The following is a 19,951-nucleotide window of genomic DNA, read 5'->3' as shown; positions in this document are numbered from 1 at the left end:
CGCTTCTTGGAAACTGCACGTCTCATATATTTATCTTAAGCATCACAGACTTGTTTTGCGTAAGTTAAGTTTATTGCTGTGTCAGTCTAGTTTGGTGTACAATATAAAACGCTAGTAATGTGATGTTACTATTATTTTTAATGTGTATACTCAATAAGACTCATACCTTAAAATGACCAGGATATTATGAGAACGATCACTATTCTTAAGGTAGTAGAGATTCTTTGATTGCAGACACCCGATTATTTTTCAACTTATTGTGCCTACTACTTTAAAGGAAATCTGTCAGCAGGATGTCACCCTGTAAACTATTTATATGTGTGTGTAGCTCTTTTAAAGACAAGTCCAGTAATGCTTTTAAATATTATTTCCTCTGAGTAATATGGTTTTTATTTTTTTTAAATCCGCCCTATGGTTCCAAAGATACAGCTCTTTTAGTGCTAATTGTTGTGGTCTTTATTGAGAGGGTGTGGCTCACAATGTTCTCTGGGGGCGTGTCTTTAGGCTGCTTTTGTTACAATATAAGCACCGGCCCCTTGGTAAAAACAATAAAAATTAGCACTAAATATAAAGGCCCATATCTCCGGAATCATAAGGCAGATTTAACTACAAAATAAAAAGTATATTTAGAGAAGCAGCAGGAATAAAATAAGAGCAAAAACTGGACAATTTTGACTTGATGACAAATCCCCTTTAAATTTATTTATTTATCTTTTTAATATATTAGTTTAAAATTTTGAATTGCACAAGTGAATTATGGAAGATGCACTGTTTTGCAGAAAAAGTTGTGGAGAGCCTTACAGCTGCCATTCTGGATCTGGTTCATCTGTATTGCAGCACATTCAATGCTGATTTTCAGACTGCCCTTCATGCTGAACGCAAACTGAGTATGACCCAAGAGTCCTCACTCCTTACAAGCCCCCTAGCTTTTACAGTGTATGCAGCACATCGCATCCCCATTTCTTGGGCCACCAGGTGAGATACAGGGAATGGCTAATTACAATTGTGGTCTGGTTTCACAGGTGATAAGACATTTTCACCGACAGGTGCTCCTAAGGGTCCCGTTTCACGTAGCAATGTTCCAGCGATCCCAACAATGATACGACCTGGTCAGGATCGCTGGTACATCGCTACATGGTCGATAGTGAGCTGGCAAACAGGCAGATCTAATTAATGACGCAGCAACGATACGGCGATCCGTATAACGACCTCAGCAGTCGTTGGGACCCTGTCACACAGCAGCTATTCTGCCGACTCAGACCTCGATAGTGTTTCCACCCAGGCGTGCCTTTGCGTTGCTTTTTCCACACCCCTCTGCTCCGATTGGTGGCCACTACTGCTGCGCTGTCATTCTCGGATTGGGCGACCTTGCCATTAGAAGGCAACACAGTAGTGCTTCCTTCCTTTGTTGCACAATACAGAATATGGTTATGATTGCATATAATTGATAGCTGACCTGCACACGCTCAGGAACAAAAGATGGAAGCGCTAGTACGTTACCATCTTTATGGCAAGGTCGCCCAATCATAACCCAGTAATGACCACCAATCGGAGCTGAGGGGGCGTTGAAAAGACAAAGCAAAACCACGTCGCTAAGTTCTGAGTCGCCAACGAGGTCGCTCATCTTTGTTATGGCGTCAAACAGTGATGTATGCTGCCCAGCGGGACACCAACGATCAAAAAATGAACCAGGACGTTCAGGTACGCTCTGCGATATCGTAGCGGGGGGCCGGTCGCTGCAATGTGTCACACGTAGCGAGATCGCTAGCGAGGCCGCTGTTGAGTCACAAAACCTGTGACGTTTCACCGATCTCGCTAACGACATCGCTATGTGTAATGGGGCCTTTAGAGATAAGATAAAGTTGGACTATCCTGTCTTTACAGAGCTATCTGCCTTCTTTCAGAGGGTGAAACTCATGTCCATGGGTGAAATGAGTAAAAGACATGGAAAAGTACTGCACTGTGCGGACAGCAAAAATGAAATCTCATAGACTTTGCTGGGGAAGGAAATTCATACTGTTTTGAGACCAAAACTGCCCCCCAAAAAAACACGCAAAAACGCAGCGAGCACACACGGCCTTAGTGCTTTTTGCTTTTTTTTGTTACAAGATACATTTTCTCTTTATCTCGACGGACCACATATAATAAACAGAATAGGTCTCAAAATGATAAACATAGATACAATTATATATTATGCTATGAAAATAGTGATAAAACATAGTGTGATCTGTTCTAATAGATGGGGATATATAATAAAAATAATGCCTACTATTATTTTCATTTTCCTTATTTAGCTGATTTATTGTTTTCATTTTTTATGTTTAGCTGTGTTTTGCCGTTTTCTTTCTATTGATACCTACTTAGAATCAGTCTGGTGTTTTCTATGCACGTCCAGTGTGTGTTCCCATGTAACGGAGGGGTGAAATCGGAATGAGCTTGCTGCATAGTACATGGGGAGCTGACATTGCAAATGCAGACCCTGTAATGCATCATTTGACTCGGAGCCGCTGACCGCAGGGGGTTGATGAAGATAGTAGATGTTACCAGTCCCTCCCCTCTTGCTCGGCCTTTCTGTCTGCTGATCATGAGGGCCATGGGATGAATAGGGAGCAGTTAATTCAGCCGCTCCCCTCTGCTCACAGCTGTGCTGGAATTCTCTGCTCTTGTCCCATAGCTTCCTCATTCTCTCAGCCTCACCCTCCTCTCCGCTTTCCACCCCCTCCATGCTCAATGCAGTGACAGATGGTCAGTTTCAGGCTTTGCTCTTCTTGTCCTAGGCAAGAAGTGGGTGGAGGGGATCCCCTTTGTTTAAAGGTGCCTTTCATTCTTTCTGTTGTGCCATGGGAAGAGGAGGAGATTAGAGGAGGTGTAGAAATAGGGGAGAGCATGACCTTTGGTATTTTTCTCTACACCCTCACCCCTCCCTTAATAAATCTGTTACAACTTGCCTTGTGAATTTCTTTGGAAAGGGTGGGGATGGAGGCTTGCAGCTGGGCACTGGCTCCACTTGTTCATGTACCATAGCTCACGTGCCCCCTCTCCCCTCCTCTCTAATCTGTTGATATTTATTCCCATGGTCTCCTCCCCATGCCTCAGTTATACCAGGTTCCTGACATCTTTCTCATAGCGTTTCTTTTTTTTTTTCCAATTTAAATTTTTATTGAGTTTTCATAGGCATACAATAAAGAGCATGGGACCATGTAATGATAGACAGATTTCATCAAACATCTGAACAATGTTAAACTGTCATAGGAGTCATAATGGATTATAAGTCATTGTTTTGACACATAGGTCCTCATTTTAAACCGTAGAAACCATAGAAACCAGTAACACAGAGAGGAAAGACAGAGGAGAGTAGCAGTCATGGTATGTAGGAAAGATAGCGTAGGTCAGAGAGAAAGGAGGAAAAATAGAAAGTAGAGCGCGGTGACCGGGGCTGATACACTGTCCGCTGGACCAAGACCATTCGAAAAGATGGTGTATGTTATCTGAAGAAGGGAGGGAGCCGGGGGTTCCTGCTCCTCAGGAGTCACACAGATCCAAGAATTTTTTACTAGACAGAAAAGATTCCCACTGAAGCCATTTGGTGGCTGTCACCACCGACTGCCCGCGTGACTGAGCCATCACCACCTCCATACGGTGAATCACATTTACCTCCATGACCCATTCTTCCAACGAAGGGGGAGCAGAGTCCTTCCATCGTCGTGGGATCACTGTCTTAGCTGCCTGGAGAAGATGGCCCAGGATAGAATTTTTATAGACCTTTTCGGATACATTAAAGATGTACAATAATACCGCCTCTGGGCGACTCGGAACCACAACCCCGGTGACCTCATGAATGGCCGCCAGTATTTTTTTCCAAAAGGCCGACAAGCTCGGGCAGTACCACCAGATATGCGACATAGTGCCCCCCTGCGCTCCACATCGCCAACACGTGTCAGGGACGTCGGGATACCATGCATGAAGAGATGCTGGGACCCTATACCATCTAGACAGTATTTTATAGCTGGTTTCTTGCATCCTGGTGGCCACCACGGACCTGTGGGTCAAACGGAAACAACGTTTCCACTGATTCTCAGGGAAAGTCTGGCCGAGCTCCTCTTCCCATGCCGCACAGAATCGGGGGGAAGACGTCTCCGCCGCGTTCGTCATACATTTGTACACCTTTGAGATTGCATGGCGTGCACCAGAGGGCCCACTACAAAGGTTTTCAAAAGGCGTTTGGGGCAGGTGGTGGGCTATGTCAATGTCCTGGGAGGTTATGAAGTGCTTGAGCTGGGCATATTCAAAGTGGAACCGCAATTTGAAGTTGCGGTTCTCTACAATCTCCCGGAGTGGAAGGAGGGACCCCCCCGAAACTACCTGGTTTAATCTCAGGGGGTTTAGTTTCGTGCAACCTAGAAAGTTGTTGGACGATGCTCCCGGTAGAAACTCCGGGTTGTCAGTTAGTGGCATGAGGGGTCCCCTAGGCTGGATCATGAGGTTGCGAGATGATATAGAGTGTATCGTTCGTAGTGTTTGTTTGGTACTATAGGACATCTCAATTTTATGTTTGATGAGGAGGGGCCAGGTCCACGGCAAGGTCGATGTCGATAAAGGGCACAGATCCTGTGCCAGGCAAACCCAGAGCTTAGACTTAGAGCAGTGCAAAAGGTCCAAGACCCTGGCATGGGCGGCTGCCATATAATATCGCCTACAATCGGGCAGACCTGTTCCCCCCGCGTTCTTGGTCCTGGTTAAAACGCTGCATCTCAAGCGAGCGCGTTTTTTGGACCAGACAAATTGATTAAATATGCGTTGTATCTTGGCCCAATATGCTGCCGGGATATATACCGGGACCGTCTGGACCAGGTACAATAATCGCGGCAGGGCGGTCATCCTGAGAGCGCCAATCCTGCCAAACCACGAAAGAGTGCCTTTTTGCCATGAGGCTAGGTCTCCCTCGAGTCTTGACAGAAAGGTTTGATAGTTTAATTGAAAGAGCCTAGTCAGATCGGAGGGAATCTTTATGCCCAGGTATTCAATGCTACCATGGGATGGCCATTTAAAGGGAAAACTTGGTTTTAGGGCGTTTACCATTGTGTGGGGCAGAGAGATATTCAGCGCCTCCGACTTGTCAAAATTAATTTTGAAATTGGACCATTTACTAAAGCGGTTTAGCTCCACTAGCAGGGACGGAAGGGAGGTGAGAGGATTACATAAATAAATAAGGAGATCATCGGCAAATGCGGCACATTTATGTTCCCGGTTTGCAACCCGAATGCCTTGAATATCTGGGTTAGCCCTAATGGCCGACAGTAAGGGTACCTTCACACTTTAGCGATGCAGCAGCGATCCGACCAGCGATCTGACCTGGTCAGGATCGCTGCTGCATCGCTACATGGTCGCTGGTGAGCTGTCAAACAGGCAGATCTCACCAGCGACCAGTGAACAGCCCCCAGCCAGCAGCGACGTGCAAGCGACGCTGCGCTTGCACGGAGCCGCCGTCTGGAAGCTGCGGAGACTGGTAACTAAGGTAAACATCGGGTATGGTTACCCGATGTTTACATTAGTTACCAGTGTGAGCAGGGAGCAGGGAGCCGCGCACACTGAGCGCTGGCTCCTTGCTCTCCTAGCTACAGTACACATCGGGTTAATTAACCCGATGTGTAATGCAGCTACATGTGCAGAGAGCAGGGAGCCGCGCACACTGAGCGCTGGCTCCTTGCTCTCCTAGCTGCTGTACACATCGGGTTAATTAACCCGATGTGTACAGCAGCTACATGTGCAGAGAGCCGGAGCCGGCAGCACAGGCAGCGTGAGAGCTGCAGAGGCTGGTAACTAAGGTAAATATCGGGTAACCACCTTGGTTACCCGATGTTTATCTTGGATACAGCTTACCTCAGCTGTCAGACGCCGGCTCCTGCTCCCTGCTCGCTTCATTTGTCGCTCTCTTGCTGTCACACACAGCGATCTGTGTGTCACAGCAGGAGAGCGGCTTTGAAGAAAACGAACCAGGGCTGTGTGTAACGAGCAGCGATCTCGCAGCAGGGGCCAGATCGCTGCTCAGTGTCACACACAGCGAGATCGCTAATGAGGTCACTGCTGCGTCACAAAAAGCGTGACTCAGCAGCGATCTCGGCAGCGATCTCGCTGTGTGTGAAGCACCCCTAAGTGTTCCATTACCAACACGTATAATAAAGGTGATAGGGGGCATCCCTGCCGGGTCCCATTCCGGATGGGGAAGGGCCTCGACAGAGTGCCATTAATCTTAATGTATGCAGTCGGAGAGTGATATAAAGCCATAATCTTAGAGGAGCAAATGGGTCCCAGGCCCATATGCTCCAATGTCTGTGAAAGTGACTGCCATGAGACTCTGTCGAAGGCCTTCTCAGCATCCAAAGATAACAGCATCAAAGAGAGTTTTTTAGTGTGTGCGTGTTGGATTAAGTCCAAGGTCTTTATAGTATTGTCCCTAGCTTCTCTGCCCTGGACAAACCCGACCTGTTCTGGATGGATCAGGTCAGGAAGCAAAGGGCCCAGTCTATTTGCCAAAAGCTTGGCATAGATTTTTAAATCTACATTAAGGAGTGATATCGGTCTGAAACTGCTACATATTGTGGGGTCCTTTCCAGCCTTACGAATCAGAGAAATATGGGCAGTGGTTGAATGGGGCGGGAAAGGGACCGAGTCCGAGATTGAGTTGAAAGAGAGGAGCATTAAGGGAGCTAACTGTTCCGAGAAGGCTTTATAAAATTTAGCGGGGAATCCGTCAGGTCCAGGACTCTTATTACCCGGTGTGTCACGAATCACCATCAACAATTCATTCAATAAAAATGGACTTTCCAGGTCCTCAATTGTGGAGCTACTAAGGCGCGTAAAGGGTGAGGGCATTGAGGGGCATTCGGCACTCAACTCAGAGGGTTCGACAGGTAAATTATATAGCTTGGAATAGTAGTCGTGAAACGTGTTGGAGATGTCGGGGGTGGCATAGAGTAGCTCGTCACGTGTGTTCTTGATACAAGGTATAAGGGTGTGGGCTCTTCCCTCTCTCAATGCGTTGGCCAGCAATCTGCCCGGTTTATCTCCAAACTCATAAAACCTCCCTTTCCCTACCTGTATCAGGCGCCTATACGAGGAGTCCAACAACTTTTTGACTTCCATCCTGGCCTGTAGAAGGGCCTGCAGGTTCGTGGCCGATAGTGCTCGTTTGTGTATAAGCTCACGTTCAGAGACCCTACGAAGGGCTGTTACTATATCTTGGGCCCGTTCTTTTTTGATTCGGGACCCATGCTTAATAAAAATACCCCGTATGACACATTTCAATGCTTCCCACTTATAAGTGGGGGCTGTGTCATCGGTTAAGTGGTCTGCTACGAACCCCGTGATAGAGGTCTGAACGTCGGAAACACAAAGCTCATCCAGCAACAGCGACTCATTTAGCCGCCACGAACCCCTGGGGGTCGGGAGGGAGGGTATCTCAACTGTACAATAGACCGGGGCATGATCCGACCATAGAATGTTGTCCATCCCAGTGTATCGAATCCAGGGGAGAGCGTTGTGCTGTAAAAGTATATAGTCTATGCGACTGTATGAGTCTTGAGTATGGGAATAGAAACTATAGTCCCTGTCGGACGGGTGTTTCAGTCTCCAGGTGTCGAACAGTTGAATACGCAATAGAGCTTTTTTGATACGTTTGATCGTGCTGTAGGCAATGTTAGATTTCCCCCTGGAGTTGTCCAATGTGGGGTCGAGGGTGACATTGAGGTCGCCACACAGAACCACTGTACCCTGAATCAGAGGGACCGCAACGTCTATCAGGCGGGTGACAAAGCTGTCTTGTTTTTGGTTTGGGGCATATGCGTTAATGACTGTGAGTGTTTGATCCCCTACCTTTAGCGAGAGGATGATATACCGTCCAAGACTATCAGTCGTACATTTTAGGATTTGATGTGGGAGGGATTTATGGATGGCTATCGCCACCCCTTTAGATCGGGAATCCGGGTTGTCTGAGGATACCCATGTCTGATAATACTTATTTTTGAAAATGGGGGCATGCCCTTGTTTGAAGTGGGTCTCCTGGAAACATACCATGCTCACCTTCTGTTTATGGAAGTGGTACAGGATCTGTGTTCGTTTCTCCGGAACATTAAGGCCCCTGGCATTAAAAGAGGCAATAGTCAGGTCCGCCATCTAAAAGAGAGTGTGACATTAAAGATAAATGAGAGAGGGAATCGAACACGATCAGCCCGGTCGCCAAGAGAGGAAGGAGGAAGAGAGTTGAAAGAGGTAGAGTATAGCGAAGAAGAAAACAAAGAGAACAACAAAGCACAAAACCTTGTATGATAAACTAGATTCGAACAAACGTTCCTAGGGAACATGTCCGCCTTTGAATGGCAGGACAGGGGATCCCAACCTATTTGGGGAAAAAAGATGTCGGACATAGCAAAGCAAAACAGAACTCCGGATATACTAGAAACATTAAGGATGACCACAAGCATCGGCTAAGGAATTGATGACTAATGTAATACGGGCAATGGATAGGTTTAAACTCAGCAGATGAGAGTCACTTAGCTGTAAATAACTGTAAATAACTGTGTGTAGAATATGTCATGAAGGCACACACGGCCTCAGGGCTTCTCTATGTCGGGTATCGAAAGCGTCCTGCCCCTCGGCCCCGTTCTCCTCTCGGAGGCAGGCCCCTCTTGGGCCCCGGGAATGAGGTTGGTCTGGTGGGTGTGATCCTTTCCCTGGGGGTCCAGGTCTGAAGCAGGGTAGTTGGCCAGGCTGCTATAGAAATTGTGGGTAGGCCCAGGCTCCTGATGAATGCCGGGAGGTCCTCTGGGGAGCGCAGGACCCGCCATTGAGAGTCTTTTTGCACCGCCAAGGAGAATGGAAACCCCCACCGGAACGGAAGTCCCTTTTCTTTCAGAACATCCAGAAGGGGCTTCAAAGTAGCGCGTTGGGCTAGAGTGTGTCTTGAGAGATCTGGCATTATGCGGATGGCAGAACCATTGTATGACAAGTTTGGCTTCTTCCTGGCTGCCTGTAGAATAGCCTCCTTTGCTACAAAGAAATGCACCCTACAGACCACATCTCTTGGGCGGGGATCATCCGGATCTGGGGGACGCAGAGCCCTATGTGCTCTATCGAGCTCTAGGGGGGCACCAGGCGGTTTCTTTAGCAAATTATTAAAAATGGAACGAAGGACGCCAGGGATGTCGGGAGCAGCTATAGACTCAGGTAGGCCTCTAATTCTTAAATTGTTCCTTCTATTTCTGTTCTCTTGATCATCAACGTGTTGTTGAAGGGCAAATAGCTGCTTAGACTGGTTTTGTACTGTCTCTTGGATAGATTGTATAGAGACTTGTGAATGTGATTGCTGCTCAGTGAGGGTATCAACCCTATGGGTGAGTGAGGAAAGATCAGATCGCAGTTGGATAAATTCTTGCTTACATTCCGCCACCACTTGATTAGCCAGTGCTGCGATGTCATTCTTGGTGGGGATCGCTTGCAGCAGTGATCGCAGGTCTGCCAAGGACGCCGGGCGGTCCTCCCTTGTCGAGGCGGCAGCGTAGGATAAATTGGGGTATGCACAGAAAGAGTCCTGTACAGCTGGACCGTATATCATTTGCTGTGCACTTTGGGGATTATTTATGCCGCTCCATGATGGTGATACGGTTACAAGACGAAGTGGGGCTACCCCTGACACCATGGGCCCCTTATTCATGGGCATCAGTGCACCCCCTTCCGGAACCCCGTCTGTGTCCCCCAGGCTCTCAGCCCAGGAGGATCCTGTGCACCAACTATTGGGTGAGGTGGGGGGCATTTCCATCTGGGGCGTCCCCCAGAACTCAGTGGCCGTCTCCCTGGATTCATGCGGTCCCCCTCCAGTCACTGGGTCCCCCAGGGGTTGTGTGTCCCCCGGCGAGGAAGTGTGGCTTATGTTGTTATTGCCGTTACTAATATGGGCCCTCGGCAGCAAGTCCCCCCTCCAGCCCCGCACCGGGGGCCTGGGATCAGGCAGTCTGTTAGGGGTATCCGCTGCTCCCGTCTGGGCCTCAGTTGCTCTGCGTGGAGCCTGTTCTCCCTGAGCCCGGGGCTGGGGCGGTGACTCATCCTCCAGGCCCGATCTCGCGTGCAATCCACGGCTGCACGCCGAGATCTCCCTGATCCCGCCGACACCAGCCGCGGGTGGACTGCGGGGACTCACCGCTCCCATCCGCGATGCAGCAGGGCATGAGGCAGGCGAGGTCGCGGCTGCGAGTGTCCCGTCTTCCAGCTCCGGCCTCCGGGGCCGCGGTTCAGGTAGGTGGGCGCCATCTTGGAATGGCGTCTGCAGCTTCACTAAGTCCCCCGCCGCAGGGCTTTGTTTCTTGCTCACCGCTGCTGTGGATCTCCCGGTGGGTCCTTTCGCATCATGGGGGGTCTCAGCTGCTTCACCCCTCTTTTGGGTCTCCGGGGTTGCTGTGTCCTCAGGCATCCGGACAGGGGCAGGACTCATTTCGGATTCTGCAGGCCGCAATTCTTGCTCCGGCTGCGAGGTTGCCCCCGATTCCTTGGAGCGGGTAAAGTAGGCTCCAATATTATTCAGGGGTGCAGGTGGCCGTCCTGGGGTGTTGAGCTTGCCCTTTTTGGCCGATGATTTGCCCATTTTATGTATATAATAGCCGGCTTTATGGAGGATTATGAGGAGCTCCAGAGAAGCACGTCTTTACCCCGCCATGTCCAGCTCCGCCCCCCCTCATAGCGTTTCTTGTCTAATTTTATTCTCCTACAAACCTTCATGTCGGTCTCTCTTGACTCCTTTCTTTCTTTGCTTTTCTATTCGGTCTTCCCACACTTTCCAGAATTATTCTATAAATTGCTTGCACATACACAGCGTGGCTCGGAGAGTCAAGGAATGTCCACCATAATGGAGAGTTTAGTGCAGAACTCCATTAAATAGTACACGTAATATAACACTGAAGGCTCCAGGATTAAATGAAAAGATGACCTATCAGTAGACATTGAACACCCGCCACCCCAATGATCATCTGACATCTGCTCCATATATAGGGTTGCCCTCTTTGCAGATTATTGGCTGCTAACGAGTATTGCTGATTTCAGCTAAATATTGGGGGGCAGGATGATCAGACCCCCACTGATCTCATATTGCTGTCCCATTCTACAGACTGGTCATTGTTTAGTCGTGGACAATAGTTTCCAATTCTAGGTAAGCGATGAAAGGTCTAGAGAAGCGATAATCATACTGCTGGGTTTTACATTGTGCCAATGATATGATTTATAAGTAGGATTTGCAAGCGGAACGTACTGAAGACTGTGATTTCACGTAACAGTCCCTTTTTAAAGCAACCAGTCTGCTCTTTATAATTCAGTCACCATAAAAGAGTGATATCCGCTACATTGCCTTCATTATCACTTTTCCCAAAGCTAACAAGAAGATCACTGAAATGATGATGTAAGCACATCATTAATAGGTAGAGCGTAAATTCAGTAGAATAGGGTTTTTTGAGATTAGCTTGATTTTCATGGTAAGGTATTTTTTTTTTTTGCAATTTACCTGATCACTCTTGATAACAATCAGCCTCCTAAAAAAGCAGCACTCGAAACGTGTGTCAGTTTTACTAAAGAGTGTGGTGTCTGGTAGGCATGTCTCGTGATTGATATAGGCTCTGATTATTGAAGGTCAAAAAGCTTATAGGATGTGTTTACATTTATTTGAGTTGACTTTTGGATGAATTTATGTAATTTATATATTCGGATTATTTATACTAATTTATTATGCATGAATTGATCCTGTTGCCTTGATCTACCTTCCATATAAAAAAAAGGTACATATCCATATTTATTCACATCATAAGCATAATATGGTTAATCATCACAAATACATAACAGTTAGGACTAAGGTACTTGCATGACAAGTCAGGAGAAACTAGTAATCCATTACTTCATATTGATTCATTATTGTATTGATTATAATTGGCCAATTTCCTGCAAACTAAGTTTCTCACTGTCAATCTACTTGTTAATGGGTACTTTTAGCATTTTTCTGGTTTCGTGTGGTTTTTATACTATAGTTTATGTAGGGTTTCACTAGTTTACTCTTGGGACTCTTAGTTTCTCTAAGGCAGGGGTCAGGAACCTTTTTGGCTAAGAGAGCCGTAAACGCCACATATTTTGAAATATAATTCCGCGAGAGCCGTACAATATGTTTAAAGGGCCATTGACAGATCAATCGCTCCAATGTTCACTTAGTACAGCAAGGAATGCTCCTCCCTGCTGTATAAAGCCACAACTGGACTGAAACAATGGTAATTAGCAGTAAAAAAATCAAATAAATAACTTACATTGTGAACTTGCGATGCATGACATCAGTCCAGGCAAGGAGAGTGGGGGGGGTGGGTAGTGGTCGTGGCACGGGGGGGGGGGGGGGGGGGACAGGGGTTGTGTTTGGTGAAGGTAGCAGCAGCGGCGGGGGGAAGGGCGCTGGTACTCACACAGGCCGAACGGGTGACGGGGAAAGTGCAGCGCACAGCATAAGCTTTGAGCTGCACAAATATGGCACCGATCTCCTCTCTCTGTTGTGATCTGGATAGCCCAGGCGGCGCGTTCAGGTCACAGCAGGGAGCTTTCCTGTATTAAGTACAGGTCGCAGTCCGGGTACAGGGCGCTGCCATAAAGGAGTTGAGGTGAGTAACTATTGTTACAAACACCAAATCCAGCATGGCAGCACCCAGTGTTTCAGTAACACTAGAATTAAATATAAACTAAATAAACAGTGAGTTTAATTTTGTATTAAAAATACTTGATTTCATAATCACTATTATTAATACAAAAATAAAAAATGCGACACCTTACCTTTAATCCTAATGCTCACCAGGGGGAGAGGCGCTGGTGGTGGTGGTGGAGCGGCTCAGGAAGGTCACAGGAGGAAGAGTGATGCTGCGAGCTCGGAGGAGGGGGTGCTGCTGCTCAGGAGGGTCAGCAATGCTGTGGCTCGGGGGTGTAGCCATGGGTGCATTTGAATCCCCCGGGTATGGCTTACCAGGGCGGTAGTGGTGGAGCAGAGTCACAGGATGCACTCGGGGGTGTTGCAGAGGCCGCCATTGATCTGTGGGCAGGGGGTCTGCGGAGGTGTCACAACACAGGGTGTCTCTGTGGCAAGTGCATTGAGCTGACTGCCGGCTCCATTGAATCACCCAGGTTTGACAAGATGGACGTCAAGAAAATGATCGCGGAGGTGGCGCGTGCGCAGATATGATTCCACGGCCATTTTCTTGAAGCTCATTGCATGAACCGTGGGTGATGCAATTGAGTCGGCAGTCAGCTCAATGCACCCACCGCCGAGACACCCTCGCAGCCCGCCTGCCCGCAGATTAATGCTGCCCACTGCGACACCGCCGAGCGCGTCCTGTGAGCCTGTCTCCTATGAGCCCGCTCGACCATCGCCACCTTCATAAGCCATATCTGTTTTGTAAGATACACCCCCATTTTACCGCCAGTTTTGAGGGAAAAAAGTGCATCTTAGAAAACGAAAAATATGGTAAATGAGAATCCTGAAGTATTGTAAACATGTTCAGGATCTTTTCCTTGCACTTTGTATTGTAGAAAAAAAACTGCAGCATGTCAATTCTTTCTGTGTTTTTGCTACGTTTTCCCCATTAAAAGTAATGAAAATAAAATGCAAGCAAAAATACATATAATGCATCAAATTGTGGCAAAAAGCCTTGGTTTTGCTGCAGCATTTCTCCTGGCAGTAGATGCAGACTTGGTGCAGAAATTTCTGCAAATCTCCATCTTGTGCACAGATTCCAGATTTGGAATCCAGATTTCAAACTGTTCCTGGCAGTTTGGCGAATCTTTACAAAGATATAATGCAAAAAGTGCCAGATGCAGTTTTCTGTATAGCTTACTGTTAACCCTGTCCAGCACATGGCTGCCTGCACATTACTAAATAAGCTAAGGGTCGACATCGGCGCACTGACCAGAGCTAGTGGGAGGGGGAGGCAGCAGAGGATGTTCTCACTGCAAGTCACAAACTTTGTGACTGTGTCGGCCACTGTCTGCCACTCAGACCGCTCTGTCTGCAGCCTCCAGTCCTGACATATTCATCTCTGACCTGAGTCTGCATATCCTGCAACTGCCGACATGACATGCATCCACAATCACAGCAGTCACTGGCTCCACACACTGCAGAAGAGTAGATGACGAGCCAGGCAGTCAGCCCGAGGTCACAGGTAGGAAGTGGCTGGAGGGGGCGGAGCCCAGCGCTGCCGGCCACTTGTATAAGAGCTAGTACAGTATAGTTACAGCGCAGCGACTCTGTCACAGAGCGGAGCCGGCTGTTTATCTTCAGGGTGAGTGCACCGCGGCCTGATGGAGCGCGGTGCATGCATCCTTCCCATAGACAGGTAGGAGCCCTGTCTGCGAGCCAGATACGGCCATGAAAAGAGCCATATCTGGCTCGCGAGCCATAGGTTCCCGACCCCTGCTCTAAGGTATTACAGTGATGAGGCTTCTGATGTATTTTTGGGTACTCCTCACTCTTTATAACAGTATAGAGTAAATGAAAAATGCTACTATAGAAGCTAAAGCCGCAAACCTTTAAGAAAACCAACATTTTGGTCAGCTTTTGTCTTTGACTATACATACAGGGCCGTATTTACCATTAGGCACCCGTGGTCCCGTGCCTGTGGGGTGGCAGGATGCGGGGGGGGGGGCGGCACCTTCTAGCAGTAAAAAAAAATAAAATTTTTTTTTTTACACATCCATTAAATCCGCTGTATTTTCGGAGGGGGGAGAGGCGCACCTCCATTTATTTGTATCCGCGTCAATTAAGACGCGAATGCAGACAAACTGTGGCGGCAGGGCACAGAGAGCTGATTGACCTCGGAACTGCCGGCGCCTGCACTTCCGGGGTCACAGGCGCTCCAATCAGCTCCTTCCTCTGTGCTGCGTCCAATGCTGTGTGGACGTCACATGCAGAGCTCACAGCAGGACGCCGTAGAGGACGCCGCGATGGAAGCCGGTGTCAGAAGAGGATACTCACATGAGCCAGGAAGATGACGGCGGGCCCTGGAGCAGGTAAGTGCTCGCAGAGCTGAAGATTCATAAGGAGCTTGGGGGTGTCTCTAATGCAGACCGGAGATCTGCGCACGTGGTGGGAGGAGAGAGGCTGATACTAGGGGAGACTTGGGGGAAGAGAAGCTGATACTGGGGGAGGCTGGGAGGAGAGAGTCTGATGCTGGGGGAGGCTGGGAGGGGGGAGGCTGGGAGGGGGGAGGCTGATGCTGGGGGAGGCTGGGAGGGGGGAGGCTGATGCTGGGGGAGGCTAGGAGGGGAGAGGCTGATGCTGAGGGAGGCTAGGAGGGGGGAGGCTGACGCTGGGGGAGGCTGGGAGGGGGGAGGCTGACGCTGGGGGACGCTGGGAGGAGAGAGGCTGACGCTGGGGGAGGCTGGGAGAAGAGAGGCTGATGCTGGGGGAGGCTGATGCTGGGGGAGGCTGGGAGGGGAGAGGCTGATTCTGGGAGAGTCTGATGCTGGGGGGGCTGGGAGGGGGAAGGCTGACGCTGGGGGGGGCTGGGAGGGGGGAGGCTGACGCTGGGGGAGGCTGACGCTGGGGGAGGCTGGGAGGAGAGAGGCTGATGCTGGGGGAGGCTGGGAGAAGAGAGGCTGATGCTGGGGGAGGCTGATGCTGGGGGAGGCTGGGAGGAGAGAAGCTGATGCTGGGGGAGGCTGATGCTGGGAGGGGGGAGGCTGGGAAGGGGGAGGCTGATGCTGGGGGAGGCTGATGCTGGGGGAGGCTGGGAGGAGAGAGGCTGATGCTGGGGGAGGCTGGGAGAAGAGAGGCTGATGCTGGGGGAGGCTGATGCTGGGGGAGGCTGGGAGGAGAGAGGCTGAATCTGGGGGAGGCTGAGGCTGGGAGGGGGGAGGCTGATGCTGGGGGAGGCTGGGAGGGGGGAGGCTGACGCTGGGGGAGGCTGGGAGAAGGGAGGCTGACGCTGGGGGAGGCTGGGAGAAGAGAGGCTGATGCTGGGGGAGGCTGGGAGAAGAGAGGCTGATGCTGGGGGAGGCTGATGCTGGGGGAGGCTGGGAGGGGGGGAGGCTGATGCTGGGAGAGGCTGGGAGGAGAGAGGCTGATGCTGGCGGCAGAGAGGCTGATGCTCGGTTCAGAGAGGCTGATGCTGGGGGAAGCTGGGGGAGAGAGGCTGATGCTGGGGGAAGCTGGGGGAGAGAGGCTGATGCTGGGGGAAGCTGGGGATGAGAGGCTGATGCTGGGGGAGGCTGGGAGGAGAGAGGCTGATGCTGGGGGAGAGGCTGCTGCTGGGGGAATGGGAGAGAGGGGCCAATGCTAGAGACAGAGGACAAGGGTTGAGGGATAGTGTAATGACAAAATCAATGGGGGGCAGTGTAAAAGGACTCAGAATGAAAGGGGGGCAGCATTGGGAGCTCATTATGGAGAAGGGGCAGCATGTGTGGGCTCAGTATGGAGTGGAGCAATGTAGGGGAGTCAATATCAAAAGTGGGGTAGTGTGTGTGGGGGGGGGGTCTCAGCATAAGCGTTAGTGTGGTGGTCTTAGTATGATGAATGGGGCAGCATGGAGGTGTCATTATGGAAAAGAGGAAGGCAGCATTAGGAGCTCATGGAGAGGGGCAGCATGCATGGGACACTGTGAGGAGGGGGCAGCATGCATGGGACATTGTGAGGAGGGGGCAGCATGCATGGGACATTGGGAGGAGGGGGCAGCATACATGGGACATTGGGAGGAGGGGGCAGCATGCATGGGACATTGGGAGGAGGGGGCAGCATGCATGGGACATTGGGAGGAGGGGGCAGCATGCATGGGACATTGGGAGGAGGGGGCAGCATGCATGGGACATTGGGAGGAGGGGGCAGCATGCATGGGACATTGTGAGGAGGGGGCAGCATGCATGGGACACTTGTGAGGAGGGGCAGCATGCATGGGACACTTGTGAGGAGGGGGAAGCATGCATGGGACATTGTTAGGAGTGGGCAGCATGATGTGAGGTCAATGTGCAGATCATATTTCATAATTGAGGAAGGTGTGGTGGATATAATTTATAAGGGAGGGTAGTGTGTAGTTTATTAGGGGCAGTGTCACAGTCACAGTGACATATAAGTGGGGACGGTGTGGTGGGAATATTTTATACTCATGCTATGTTTTGATGTGCCTGTGGTGATCCCCATTGGGGGGGGTTAGTGCCCTTTGTTTCTCATTGATACTTTTTCAAGTGTTTTACAGAGTAGATCTGCCTTAAAAAGAGGTCGTGTGCGAAAACTCATAGTGTTACGTTCAGGGCTGTGGAGTCGGTAAGCCAAACCTTCGACTCCGACTCCGACTCCGACTCCTCAAATTCTCTTGCACCGACTCCGACTCCGGCTCCGACTCCGGCTCCGACTCCGACTCCTACATATATTGCTTATAGTTAGGTGAAAAATTTATTGTAGTACATGAATATGTGTATGTGAACATCAGACATTTAATAATTTTTATGATACAATAATCAAGATATTTGGATAGAACATAAAATATATTTATTGGAATACAACTTTAGAACACAAAAAACTGTAATAAATTGTAAATATGTAATACACTATGTAATATACAGTAGATTACATATATATCTTGTGTGTGTGTATATACACTGTATATATATATATATATTATATATATTACATATTTACAATTTATTAGTTTTTTTGTGTTCTAAAGTTGTATTCCAATAAATATTTTATGTTCTATCCAAATATCTTGATTATTGTATCATAAAAACAATTAAATGTCTGATGTTCACATTGTACTACAATAAATTTTTCACTTAAATATAAGCATTATACTAAATGTTATTATTTAGTAAAATATTCAGCACATTCTGCATTGCACTCCTGTCCCCAATTTATTATATATTTTAGGAGTCGGAGTCGGTGCATTTTATACCGACTCCGACTCCGACTCCACCAAAATGAGCTCCGACTCCGACTCCGACTCCACGACTCCGACTCCGACTCCACAGCCCTGGTTACGTTGTCACTAAGGGGCGCGACCACTTAAAGTGCCTAGGGCAGCACGAAGGCAAAATACAGCCCTGTATACATACATAAATATATACTCACTGTTGTGGTATATAATACGGGCAGTAATAATATTATATTCATTGTCTAACATTTAATGTTCTACACATGTACTGTACAACTTAATCTCTGAATTCTGACAAGTACAAGAAAAATTTTAATCCAAGATGTCTAAGGCAGCGTGCCCACGATCAGTGTTTGCAGCGTTTTGGATGTAGCTTGTTTTTGCTGTGTCCAAACCACTGTGTTGTGCAGTACAAGCATAGTGGATGGATTTCTAGAAACCCCGTGCCCACTGTGCTTGTTTTTTCCACCGCAAACACTGACCTGCGGTGTGACTTTCCAAGCTGCAGCATGTCAGTTGTTTGCTGCGGATTCGCATGCGTCCTCCGTAAGGGAACAGAAGCAGGAGACCGCAGCGCACTGAACCCTGATCGTGGGTACGAGCAGCTGCGGTCTCATGAGGAGACTCGCGGCCCCGCAGGTCAGGACCCGCTGCGTCCAGGATGCAATGAGTCCTGATCGAGGGCACATACCCGAAGACTTTTACACATTTGTATGTGTTTGCAAATATGAATATATCTGGCAATGTAAGAACTAAATTATGAATGATGCAGAAAATATGATACAGGTATTAAAATGGTTGTCTGAGACTTTAACATTGATGACTTATCTGATAATTGAAGGTGCGATACCCGGGTCCCCACTTATCAGCTGTTCCTGGTGCCACCGTCAGCCAGAACTGCTTAGTCGTTGAGCTGCACAGCTTCGCCTATCGTATAGTAGCTGTGGCTCGATGCTGAATATCTGCCCCATGTTCAAATCATTCGGGGGCAGATGTGCAATACCTGGCCGAGGCCAATATCCCATTGATGGAGATGTGCAGCTCCACAACTGAGTAGTTTCAGCCAGTAGCGGCCCCTTGAATATTTGACTGGTGGGGGTGAGGGGTGTACCCTCTTCACCAATCAGACATTGATGATCTATCATAAGAGTAGGTCATCAATGGTAAAGTCCTGGACAACCTCTTTAAGACCACTATTCCTTGTGACAACAGTTTAATACTCTTGCACTGTACTTACTGTTCTGTTTATTTTATGTATCAAAGTAAGTATGGTAAATTTGGAAACAAGACCACAAAATCCTAATGTTTGTTTGTTTTTTCCTTCAAGTTATGAGGATTTCTATGTATCCTGCTCTCTGAGTCATGGAGGGAAGGAACTGTGCAGTCCCCTACAAACTCGCAAGATTCACGTATATAAGTACCTGTTTCATCTCATCGTTTGGGACCAGATGTAAGCACTGATAATTTTCTTTAAATGGCAAAATATTTAGTTATGGTTCCATCTCTACCAATGATAAATAGTAATAAGAAAAGAAAGATGTAATAATGATTGTGTGTTTGCGAGATGTTTCCATATATATATATCTATTACCTGTTCTATGTATATAGTGATAACCAAGCACGCTTAGAAATTGTTATATGTGCAACAGGAAAGCTACAGTGGAAAATATCACTGCTGATTTAATCGCAGAGATTGTGCAGTTATGCCACCTTTCAACATTTGCTCTCCTAGTGTAATATGAAGGGGTAATCCATTGCGCATGTGCCTTATCTGCTCTTACTCTTAAAGAGGTTGGCCACTACTTTTACATTCATGGTCTATCCTTGGGATAGTTCACAATGTCTGACCGACACCCCGCACTCCCGCCGATCAGCTGTTCTTGGTCCTCGGTGCAGCAGCAGGCAGCCGGATATGCTCATTTCCGGAGTTGTTCCATCTTCTGATAGCGGGCGCTGACGAGTAATGCACATCCGTCTCCTATTGATTTGAATAGGAGGTGGATGTGCAGTACCCGGCCATGGCTCTATCA

At 48.5% G+C, this 19,951-nt stretch overlaps 1 protein-coding gene across 2 annotated transcripts in view; it reads left to right on the top strand.

Moving 5' to 3' along the window:
• The window catches only part of PIK3C2B (phosphatidylinositol-4-phosphate 3-kinase catalytic subunit type 2 beta), a 212,452-nt gene that overhangs the window by 99,990 nt on the left and 92,511 nt on the right, over positions 1–19,951 (top strand). For both annotated transcript variants that reach the window (XM_075335658.1, XM_075335659.1), the window contains 2 exons: positions 780–975; positions 19,249–19,371. In XM_075335658.1, the coding sequence (XP_075191773.1) occupies positions 780–975; positions 19,249–19,371 (319 nt within the window). The remainder of the gene's footprint in view (positions 1–779; positions 976–19,248; positions 19,372–19,951) is intronic.

This window comes from Anomaloglossus baeobatrachus, chromosome 2, assembly GCF_048569485.1.
Source record: "Anomaloglossus baeobatrachus isolate aAnoBae1 chromosome 2, aAnoBae1.hap1, whole genome shotgun sequence".
Taxonomy (NCBI): Eukaryota; Metazoa; Chordata; class Amphibia; order Anura; family Aromobatidae; genus Anomaloglossus; species Anomaloglossus baeobatrachus.
Note: the sequence above shows the minus strand (reverse complement) of the source record. Positions and strands in the feature narration are given on the sequence as shown.